This window comes from Cyclospora cayetanensis, unplaced genomic scaffold (assembly GCF_002999335.1).
Source record: "Cyclospora cayetanensis isolate NF1_C8 unplaced genomic scaffold, CcayRef3 CcayRef3_contig_138, whole genome shotgun sequence".
NCBI classification, from domain to species: Eukaryota; Apicomplexa; class Conoidasida; order Eucoccidiorida; family Eimeriidae; genus Cyclospora; species Cyclospora cayetanensis.
The window spans coordinates 96,641-108,770 of record NW_020312079.1 but is presented as its reverse complement, the minus strand read 5'-3'; the positions used below and the strand labels follow the sequence as shown (position 1 = coordinate 108,770).

Sequence of the window (12,130 nt, the reverse complement as noted above, 5' to 3'; positions counted from 1 at the left end):
CCCTGATGTAAGCTCTTAGTAATGAGCAAGAAGTGCTAGTGATACTCGATTGTGGATGTGGAGTGGATCTGTAATCCTAGGAGACAGCACAGAAGTGCAAGCCGGTTTTTACTGGTAAGCGCAGTCCCTTGTTCTAAGGTTTGCTGGCGGGCAGCGGAACGCAAGGACTGGCAAGGCTAGGGCAGTTAAATGCTATTCCAAAACAGAGTAGGGTCTCATCGGCATGGTTTATGATTTGTACGCTGTGCCTGTGCACCGTGATGTAATTGTAGGTAGGCATGCGTCACCCAATGGAAAGCGCGGTGGTCGCTCATGCGGCGGCCACAGCTGCGCGCTGTGGAGATCAGTGTGCTAGGAAGCAACAACTCCTGGTTGCCTCAGCTAAGCTCATTTAATCTATGATGAACACGATAGAGTCAATACCTCAAGTTGAGCCAGAGGATCTTCACGTGGGCAACTCAGCAGTGCAGAAAGAAAACACGGTTCCAAACATTCCTCCCGTATTACAGGCTCTGCAGCTAGCATTTTAGTGGGAATGTCTCTTAGAGCTTGGGCTGACCAGGAGTAGGAATATGCAAACTCTAAGAAGGACATTGCGGATGTGCTGAATTTTTAAACATTAATTCCCAGTAGGCTGGTCACCTACTGGCCTTCCAACGTACCGTATCGAGCAAATTACACAGTCCGCCGCAGCTACATTCCCAGGTGTCAGGAGCCCTCACCGTATGCAGCAGAGATTCGGCGGCAGGTGAATACTTTGATGGAAACGTCGTGGTCCAGCAATCAACCAGCGGGTATGGGTATCACCCTGCTGTTGATGCTGAAAAGGACGGAAGATGGCGCAATTACATTTACTCTTACCTGGCATGCGCATACTGCTCTGAGGCGTGAAGGCACTGCTGAACTAGTATGAAAAGTCCCTATACGCTTTATGATCCTTTTTTTGTACCAAGAGGTTCACACCGTTCAGCACTGCAACGGCAGCGAGCCATCGCTCCGCCACGGCCATGCTGTTCTGGTCCTCGTTTGTTATCGGCTGACGTGTGCCCTTCTTGTAGTTTTCTTTGCCGGATAAGGACACTATTGCTTTTCTCAGCTGCACTGTTTTGTCGCTTCTGCCTGCCTTGAGAGCGGCGGTAGTGCAGGAACTCTTTCTTTGCCCCGCATGTTGCTGGTTTGAATATACACTTAGGGAAACAAGGGACTGTGTGTTAAAATGGTATGGGGAATCGTGTAGCACGCAAAGCTCCACACGAATTGATTCTATTTAGTCAAGAGCTAATAACGAGTAAAACTATTATCTAGCCGTTAGTATGACTTATTCCTTGTATAGTAGTGGCAGCTCGATACAAGAAGGCGCAGTGCTGTGTACGTGTGATCTAAATGCTTTGTCCAACTAGTCGCGAATGCTCGGATTGCTCCGAGGGTGCAGCTGCGCGCACCCTAGCTGCGCTCCCCCCCTCATGCCCAAACCTCTGAGAGGTGCAGGCAGGAGCTATTTGAAAGACCCTCCATTGCGTTTTACTAAGTGTGTATAAAGTCTGGAATTTAATGTCTCCTTGCGGTGTGTTACAGATTTTGTGAACTTAGTGCATGAAGCTCGTGCTTTGGAGCGACCACTGCTTATTCCTGGAAACATTAAGGCTCTTTGCCAAGCAAAGGCTCCTTCTTGTGAAGTACACGCTCACAGTATACTCATAAGGAAATCACTTTTATTATCATGCAAATCGCGGCAAAATTACCCGAGTCTGTGGACTATTGCCATGCCACGAAACAGTTGAGGCTTTAAAGGAACGATGTAGCACTAGTACTGAACGATAAATACCACACTTGTTCTGTCTTCAGACTGTTTAATATGCAATAACAGCTTATATACTGTGAATCAGCCAGCGCAGTCGCGTAGCAGCCAAGTACACAGTCAGCCAGATCAGCGCTCTTGAGCATGTTTTACTCCCAATCCAAAGGTGCTTCAGTTCCAGCGCATTTCCCTGCATGAATGCCCTTGCTGGATAAAGTTGTTCGCCATTAGCTGCTCAGTGAGTAATGCCTTCTTGCCAGCATCTACGTTTCATTCGAAGGCAAAACCAACGTATCACCACATATACGTCTGTACTCATATCAATTCAATATACTGCATACCATCAATAGTGAAGGATACTGCTAAGAGAGTAAGGGGTGCTTCATCACAGCCGTAGTGGGGCTGGTTGCTGCAAGTGCTTGATGCTCTTTAGTGCTCAATCGCCAACAGAACTTCCTCTCCACGAGCTTGTCGTTGTAGCTGCCATCAAACGAAAATAAGTGTGTGGGCTTATTATTTTCGCCATTCTTGAAACTTCTGGCTTGTGACAACAGACTCTCCATTTTCAGTTCATCATCCTTGTCGCCCTCCAACACTGGGGGGTGTTAAAGGACAATCCAGCATCCTACAATCACTCAACGACATTCCGTATTAGAGGAAATGGGTTAGTTTCTTGTCACTGCGATAAAAATACACACAAGGTTTATTCATGGTTTGGGGAAATCGAGGTGTTTTAAGTTTTGGTGCTGAACAGCTCATGTGCAGCCGTCCGCACAGCAGCTCCTCGGTTTAACTGAGGCACACAGCGTTGTTGGCTTCAGTGGTCGCTTCCATGTTGAATCGCAACATTGGATCCAGCGTCCAATCCCTGCTCTGCTTTTCTGTCCGTCTGCAGACAGCGGGGACAACCCCTTCTACAAGAACCGGCCCTCCACTAGGGTACACGCAGCCCCTGGTGGAAATTCCACTATTCGTTTTGGAGATGACAGTACGTGCAGCTGAGTTCGTGGCCTTCGTTGCTGAGGCCATCCCAGTGAACCACTCGTGTTATGCTCTCGTCGGTTTGACTGCTCTTGCATATTGCACACGCTCATTCTTCTTGAATCCGGCTATATCAGTACAGATGCTGTATCCATGACTCTAACCATAACATCAAAAAGCTCGCAAAATTGTATGTTTCTGCCTCAGCGCCATCCCCCCCACCGCCCGCTTTTGCTTCGGTGGGCCCCCGCAAGGAAAACCTATTTTCCCAGAACTTCGTGGCAGTCGGGGACAGAACAGCAGTGCCAAACTCGAGAGGCACTATCCTTCTCCCTAAACCAACAGGAAATGCTCCGGCTTCTGACTCGGGGCGGACATCCGTGAAGGTTCATCAGCCTCCCGGGGGACGCTCCAGCAGTAAGTAGCAAAAATACATTTCCTTTTCTGTTGTGTCCCCACTGATGCTGTATAGCGTATTATACTACCTAATTTCTTGCAACAGTATCAGTAAGTGTAACCGTGAGTGTGTTAGGGTGAGATAAAAGGAAACAATCATGTCGACTAGTGAACGCTGTGGGAGTTGTCGTCCAGCCCCTGCGCCGCTCGAGATAACGGGAACCTACTTCTGTATCAAGCATTGACACTTCTGTCCCTACTCCCTAACCACCCTACATCTACGTGCCCGGACTTTGTGTGCGCAGTCCAGTTCGGTTAAGGATCGAGACGCCGGTTTTTCCACTGAGTTGCTCTTCCAACCACTTCTCCAACGAAAAAGGCTTGTTTGGCATATCAAAAACCCACAACTAGAAAAGGCATTTTTTCTGTTGCAAATTTTTTAAAATTCGCACAATTAGCAACAGGCACTGCCAGTGCACCTGCATCCTGTTGGCTCCGACTGCATGCGGCAACTCAATTGGTCCACCAAGGGCTCTCTTGCCAGCCCTGAATCGGCCTTTTGTTGGCCACGGAAAATGCAATAAGGGGGCCTTAATGGTGCAAGGCCCTCTAAAAGCCGTCACGAAGAGCTCTTTAGGGATCCCCTGCGGATTCCAATGGGTGGCCATCTTGGGGCCTCTAAAGCCTCACCATTAGCAAAAAACACAAAATGAGTACCACGTTTGGCCAGGCCTCCCGCGGCCAGTCCTAGCTGCAGGAGGAACCGCCATGTGCCCTGTTCCCCCAGGAGACAAACGGGACCCTTCGGGGCTTTTGCTTAGAGTAAGGCTCCCGCTCGCGTATTCTCGGAGACCACAAAGCTACAAAAGTGATCGTGAGAAGTAGCTGTCTGCAGGCTTAGTAGTGCGGTGGCCAAAAGAATTCGCAGCTGATTTCACTTCATCTTCTTCGTGCTCTCCCCCGTGAGTATCTTTCCCTCAGGCTCTCATGTCTGCGTCCTATTTTCCGTCCTTTTGCTTTTACTCCTTAATCTTGTCTGGGAATCTTCTCCCCTTCTGCCGCTAATTTCAATTTAGACCCTCAGTACTTCGGGGCATTCTTTTGGACCCAGTTGCTGAACGCCGAGAAAGTGAGAAGTGAAATTAATAACTGATGGTGCCGAAACAGCAAGAAGACGATAGCGGACAAAGCGCGCAAACAACAGCTAAAACGGCCAAAGGGGTGAAGAAGTGATGAAGGAGTAGAGTCTTACTCGTAAAATGGGTCGTAGACGAAGGCGTCGCGCCCCATAAAAAGGAGATCCACTAAAAGAAATGCGCCGACCACAATGCACCAAAAGATCCTGCGGCAAGATGATAGAAATAAGGTTCCTTTCTTCATTGATTTGTAAATCGAAGCAGTCGTGTTGGAACCACTGTCATACTGGAGCACTCTTCACGAAGAGCAAGAGGTCCGGATAAACTCACCACATGTAGAGGTACTTCTCCAGGGCGCAGAAGGTGAAAAGGACAGACAGCAAGAACAGAAATGTTAGAAGGCCTTTAAACAAACGACACAGGGAAAAATGGAGCACCGCAAACAAGCATTAAGAGATGCTCAAACAACGCAAGCAGTGAAGTGGGCCGTAGTGCCCGGGAGTACCACGAAGCAGCAACCCACAGCATACAGTTAAAATGAATTTTCAACCATATAAGCGCAAAAAGGAGCATAGCTATAAGAAGTGACAAGGAAAATGCACAGCAGACGTCCAGACGAACCAGAGTACGGCAGATTAAGACAGATCACTCTCGCTTTGCGTTCCTGAACAGGGCCCTGGTTGCCAACCAACAATCAGCAACTAATCAACCAGCACTAGCACGCTAATAAAAAGCCACTCTGCCTGAAGCATTTTTCCATCAGGCCTAAAAGATCCGCAGGAAGTTCTCTGTATTCAAGAAGTTTCAAGCAAGTGTGTTGATAAAGCGCGATAGTTCATTGTTTATTGTTGCTGCTTTGATTTTCCTTGGGCTGTCACAGCGCAGCTGTTGTGTGCAGACACCTGTCACACCTCTGCAGTGGGCTTCCATGGTGAGAGAAGAATGGGCATCGCAATAACCTCTCTAGCTGGACAACGACGGTAGGGAACAGAAAAGTGTACAGCCAAGAAAAAAGGAGAGCACGGCCTGCAGAAACTGCTGACTTCAATCATAGTGACTAGAAGGAAAGGTCAAATCTGTCAAGGTAGAGGACACTAAGTATGTAAAGAAAAAGCAACGCGTAGAGGGTGAGAGAAAACGACGTGCAACGGAGGAACCTTATACATCTGCAAAGCTAACTGCCGTCTCACTCACCGCGGATGCACTTCCTCTCCATCTCTTCTAACAACAGGTACACGAAAGTGGCAATTGCCTTCAGAGTGATATTCTTGTCAGGAAAAAGGGTTGTGGAAAACAACGAAGGGAAAATACCAGAAAGTGAGGAAACATGCGTAGTACTTGGGAAAAAGCGCAGTGGAACGGCGAAGTAACAGCCATCTGCGATCCTCCCAATTCTTGTATAGAGCACTAGTGGACAGAAAAACTAGCCTTTTGAAATCTAAATCGTTGAATTTCAATTCAGGAAGGCCTGTTGTTGCCGCTCCAGCCAGTGAAAGAGGGCATGCAACGAAATGGACACCTTGGATGGCTGCTCACTCACGGCTTTGAAGCAATTCCATTGGAACGGAGGCTCTCAGCCTATCTCCACTAAATAACAAGCAATTACATTTAAGTAGTGCGTACGTATGGATAAATCAGGATCTACACTTTTGCAGTTCGTCCTGATATTGTTCCCTCCAAGATCTGCCGTAAGGCCTTCGTGGGCACCCTTCGCATGCGTTGTATTTCCTTCCTACGAAAATTTTGTCTTTTGATTTCAATTGCGATACCAGTTCTGTTTATGGAGTAAACAGACACAAGAAGCGCACTTCTTGCTGCGGCTACCCAGCCCTCCAAATTCTAAATTTATCTGCAGCGGATGAAACGCTGCGTTTGTCTCCGTAGGAAGGTAGTAAACTCCAGACTCTATGCAAGCTGATACAAGATTATTGCGTGTTTCTTAAAAGAATTGCCGCCATCCCCCGCTCGCATTCCTACGAGTTCTTGTCATGAAAGGAGAGGGACAGCGAGGGAGCGCGTAGCTGCACCCTCTACACTCCTAGCAATCACGACTACTTGCATAAAGCGTATACCACCCCCACACAACATTGAATCATGTTTAATTGACCTAAAAGTATTCTGCAGTGAATAAGAATATACGCACAAACGAACCAAATAACCGATTCCCTACGGTTCTTTGTATATTATAACTAGAGGGATAGCTTTTATATGTAGCTAATCCTGCTACATCCTGACGCCCTTCCATTTGAAAGCATGCAGCACGGTGCTCCATACTTGCACGTCGACATTAAGTGCGTAGACGACAACAAAAGAGTTCCCAAACTTTCTACCATGCCCAACCTGCTCCCATGCCCATGATTACATCACGGTGCACAGGCACAGCGTACAAATCATTAACCATGCCGATGAGACCCTACTCTGTTTTGGAATAGCATTTAACTGCCCTAGCCTTGCCAGTCCTTGCGTTCCGCTGCCCGCCAGCAAACCTTAGAACAAGGGACTGCGCTTACCAGTAAACAGCTGGCTTGCACTTCTGTGCTGTCTCCTAGGATTACAGATCCACTCCACATCCACAATCGAGTATCACTAGCACTTCTTGCTCATTACTAAGAGCATACATCAGGGCGAAGTCGACCCATGCTCGGTCCTCAACTGCGGCTCTAGCCTCTGAAAGCTCCTTCACTGCACCACGGCGTCCGCGAGGGGCTTTTTGTTCCCCTGACGTGCTTTCATTACTCAACAAGCACTTTGATTTTGTTGGCGTCAGTCTCGTTGCTCTGCTCTTTGACGTTTTGCGTACGGTTGCAATTCCTGATTATATAGGCCAATTTTACAGCAACAGAAGTAGGTGCGTTGTTGTGGGGTTGTCTGAGCCTGCTCAAGAATGCAATGGCTCCTCTGTAATTCTTTTCTCGTTCAGTGTAGACTGTGGGTTGGGGTCAATTGACACATCATTCATAACCACATGTTTTAATCTTTGATCTGGATCTTTCTTCTAAGCCGAAATCGCACGGGTATCACTCATTCGCTCTTCAAACCCCAAGTAATTGATGGCTGTTTAATTGCTGAGTCACTGCCCAACGTGTGACCGCATGAGATGACACTTTTAGGAGGCGCAAGATGAGCCACTGGTGAAGCAGCCACTCTTCTGCGTTGTGCCTTTTGAGAACCAAACTTTCATTTTTCGATATATTAAACTGCTGATGGAATCTATCGCTTCAGCCTTCGCACTTCTCCCAAAGCTTACTGTTGAGCTGATCTCGGCACAACTCGATGAGTCAGGGCATTTATTGAAGGCTTGAACAATATGATACCCTGCAGGCTGACCCACTAATTGTACGCGAATAGAGCCACCATTGAGATGCTCTTCCCTTCAAAAAACACATCGCAAAGATCATTCATATCTCTCTTCATCTGGGGTGATAAAGCGAGCTATATTCTCTACTGGTTGATGCAATCTTTGGGTACTTGACCACCCGTATACCCATGATATTTGTTCATGATAATCAGAGCCTCATAAAAACATTCATGAACATTTTACTGGCTAGCAACTGATGCCTTCTTACCGGCTGTAAAGCCCCTGAATTCTCATCAGTTTGTAGGCTGGCCTCTGACTCCCAACATGCGTTGTGCTACCGTCTACTATAGCGGCCAAAATGGTTCCCAAACTGAAGCCAAAAAAGTTCAGATTACTGGATTAGCGAATGGCTTGATCGAATCCATACGCCTGCTGTAGAGAGACCTCGCATCCTTCTGCATCCACAGACAGTGCATTCGCGAGGAAGAGCTGCATCGAGCCCTGCAGCCCTCCCGTATTACGCTCCACTGAATATGATTCTACAGAAGTATTTGGCTGCAAACTAGGGAAATTAATTGAAAACCTTTGAATGCTAACTACTGCAGGACGAGCGAGCTCTACCATATGTGTTGCTGCTGAGGTCTATTGATACGGCTCCCATTACCATAGGTTCTGATTTCTGATCTGGTTCTTTCTTTACAGCCGAAATTGCACAAGTGTCGCTCATTTGTTCTTGCAAGTTAGAGTTACCAATCACATGTGGAGTCCCCATTGGCTGGCTGTTTAACCGCTAAGTCACTGACCACCGTATGACCGTAAGAACACACGAAACAAATCGACGGCTGTAATTAGAGCAGTAATTTGCACATACGAAAAATAAAGTCTTTTTCTTCCCGTAATCCTCATGGTTCCGGCACGAGGAAAGAGGAGGAGGAGCTAGAGTGCGAGCCTTGCTGCAAACCCTACGCACTTCCACCAATTGCGGCTAGTTGCACATGGCATCTAGCGCACACGCACACAACAGTGCTTCCGTCTCTATCGGACTAACAGTACTCTGCAATAAATAAATCTGCAAAGAGCGGAGCCAAAAAGTCAATGTCCGACTAGTTCTTCGTTTGGTCTAACTAGAGTGGTAGGTGTTTGAGGTTAGCCTAGTGGGCTATCCACCTATTGGTCGTACAACGTGTCTCATTGAGCTAGATATCCGGTCAGCCGCAAGCTACATTCTGCGGTATCGAAGCTGTTTTTTGCATGAAGATGAGACTGAGCCGGAGGTGAACGATTTGTTAAGAACGTAGTCCAGCAATCGACCAGCGCGTGTGGGTAACAAAAAGCGGCGCTCCACATGCACACTCGCTCACTCCAGTATTGCTGTATAGCGTTTGGAGGTTTCAATGCCCGAAGTAACCTGCGACGGCAGCTTACTGGGGATTTTTATGAGCAGATTATGTGGGTGTGGATGGCTCTCTACATGGACGACGTTTTTCATGCGACACCTTCAAAGCCACCAGCACTGTCCACGGCAAGCACTTCAGCTGTTAAGGAGCAAGCAGTGGTATGTAAAGGTATGCAAGTATTGGTTCTACATGAGAAAAATTGTGTCTTTGAAACTTCGTGGTTCGGCTGCAGGAAATGAACCAGACCTGGCAAACGTTAAGGGATCCAAGGCACGGGTTCGAACTTCACGCACCCGCGAGGACATTGCAAAGTTTTACGGGCTTGCATCTTGGTGCCGTTACGTATTCTTTGGATTCGTTAGGAGTGCTCTCCATTTTATTGATATGCGTAAAGATACAGTCCATGACTTGAGCAGAGGAGGCTGGTGCCGCAACAAGTATGCCTATCAACCGCCTGACGCTCCTCTGATTTGCTCTGTCCGACTACAGCGTCTTTTCTTCCTGAAAGCGATGCTAGTGACGTGGCAACGGAGGTTATGCTCTTCCATTAGGCTATCGGGTTCCCCGTAAACCAGAATATTGCTTTTTATCTCATCGCTTCACCGAAACTGAGCACCGGTATTGATTGTGGGGAAAGGAACTCGATGCGGTGTAGTGGGATGTGCACAATGCAGACACTACTTTTATGCCCTTCGTACTGTCCAGGCCGATCGCCAGTATTTACTGTACCGTTCGAAAAGTTTCCAGGCAGGACTGATAGTCTTAGAGCTGTTCGCTGGCTTGAGCACCTACTGCAGTACGACTTTATAGTACAATATGCAGGACATTACCAACGTGGTCGCGCGCGCATTATCGCGATGGCCTAGCAATCCATATTGCGCGGCGCAACAGCTCTTGTTTGAATGGGTGCACGGATTCTATCGAATTCGGCGTGACTCTTATGCTTTTGACTTCCATGCATCAGCTGCTGTTGCCAAATTTCAGAATGGCACGAGGACGAAGCGCTACAACGTTGAGGATGGCTTGCTTTGATTTAAAATGCAACAAGCAATCTGTTGCTTGAATATTAAGATCCGCTCCGCGGTGCTGGTTCACGCAAAACGCATTATTTTATGCTTCTTGCGCGCTGTGATGGGACCAAGACTACAGTGGACAAGTTTATACGGTGTTTCTGGTGTCCTGGGATGGGTCCTGTGGCAGAGAAATATGCAATGCCACGCTCAACTCGTCAGTAGGTGAGCTCGTGCAAGTTCTCTAACCACTGCCTTCTGCAAATCCTTCCTGCATATCTGGCTAAGCACCGTATTGTTCGACTGCCGGATGTGGGTACACACGATTGCATCTACATCATTATCAACGGTGTTCGCAAATTAGCTGACTTCTTCTCCTGCTCATGCCCTACCACGGCTTAGGAAGTTATTGAAGTATTCTTAAAACATCTCTGGATATAAAGTTTGTTGATATGTCTTTAATGCCCGTATGCGGACCAAACTATGCCCACTGCGAATCATCCTGAGGCAGGTGGACAGCCTGAGCGCACCAAGCGCAGTTTTTTGCAATATTTGCCGCTTTGCGCACACAAAAAAATCAACTGCTTGGTTTTTGTTTATTCCTTATGCTGGGTGCTACTTGTCCTGGGTAGATTAATACAACAGTATACTCGCCTACCCGTTGCTCTTTCACGTCGCTGGTTTACAGCGATAAACCCCTGCTCATTACAAGCCTGGGCACGGTGATTGGGGGTCGAATACCCCTTTTCGTCAAGGAGGGCTTCGCAGAACAGCTGGCTAGTGCATGCGAACGCATGCGCATACCTCAAGAGAGATAAGCATGGAATTATGGTCAGCGGCGGTTGGCTGTGTGTTCGAAGCTTGGAGATTGGGTCCTGCATTGACAGGCTTCACTCCGTACACCAGAAAATCACCAGTTAAAGAAATTCGCAGCGATGTATCAAGGGCTGTATGGCATCCGCTCATGAGTCAATGCTCTGTCTCACTCAATCCATTTTCCTTGAAGTTAAAGGCGGCGAGAACAGTCAATAGTGACGTACTAATAAGGTTTCATGAGTCCTCAAATAATTCCTGAACTTTGGTGCTCAGGCAAGTGACCCGTTTGGAAGTGGAGGATCCACAGAAAGTCGTAGAAGTCTTGCCAACTTGGACTAATGAGCGCCGATGACACACTATATGGGAGCCTCTAGTGAAAGAAAGCGGAAAATGTAGTCTCAGCCGCTGATGGAGGAGCAGTAGGGGGCTTCGTTGCCTGCTGGAAAGTTTGCAGCTCTGTTCAGCTAGCAAGACTAGTCCCAGTGAACTGTGTTTCTCGCGTTCCTTGGTAGTTGTCCTTAGCCAGCAGATGCTCTGCCTGAAATGGCTACACCCATCCACTGATATTGCGTGCACAAATACAGGATATTATCATTGTAAGTGTTCTCTATACTCGGATATTACGAGCAGGCATTCACAGGTATGCTGTTCCCAAATTCTTCCTAATGCATCTTCGGGGGCTGTGAGGTCGGCAATGCTGCATTTACTAGCTGCATTAGCACGCATACACTGCTCGGGAGGCGAGCAGGCCACGCTGAACTAGAATGTGTTTGATTCACTCCAGACTTTATATTTGTCTTTGCTTTCTCGTGCAGGAGATTCACACACTTTAGAGCTTCGGCGACAGCATGCCATGGCTCCGCCGCGGTCGTGTTAATTCTGTCTTCGGTTGTTGTTTAGTGCGTGTGCCGCTCTTCTCGTCGATATCTGCTTGCCCGTTGTTGCACGCATTCGCTTTTTTCATCTGCACTGTTTTGTAGTTTCTGCCTGCCGGGAGAGTGGCGATAGTGCAGGAACTCTTGGTGTACCCTGCATGCAGCCGGTCTCGACGAAGGGGTAGGGGATATTAGGACATATGTTTGAAACGGGCATGACGGAAAATGCAAGATGCTGGGAGCCACACCCTAGGACTTTTTTCAAAACTAGATGTAAGTATGAACTGGCGAAAAATTGACCAATCTGTTTGTCTGCTTGTATCTCCCATATTTGAAGGAAATTCTTTAGATCTGTTCAAACAGACACAACTGTGTGTGTGTGTGTGTGTTAGCCAGATGTTATTGTGTAACTATCTGTGAGAG

General features: G+C 47.6%; 1 protein-coding gene across 1 annotated transcript; it reads left to right on the top strand.

The window, feature by feature from the left end:
• The first annotated feature begins 2,458 nt into the window (after positions 1-2,458).
• LOC113147139 lies at positions 2,459-3,204 on the top strand. The gene is made up of 3 exons (XM_026336610.1): positions 2,459-2,462; positions 2,553-2,786; positions 3,065-3,204. Exons 1-3 carry the CDS (start codon positions 2,459-2,461, stop codon positions 3,202-3,204), a joined length of 378 nt encoding a protein of 125 aa, XP_026192395.1.
• The last annotated feature ends 8,926 nt before the right edge of the window (positions 3,205-12,130 follow it).

Excerpts from the sequence above, each read along its gene's own strand:
- LOC113147139 (XM_026336610.1), top strand. Across the intron at positions 2,787-3,064 it reads TATTCGTTTTGGAGATGACA|TCGGGGACAGAACAGCAGTG; the intron begins GTACGTGCAGCT and ends ACTTCGTGGCAG.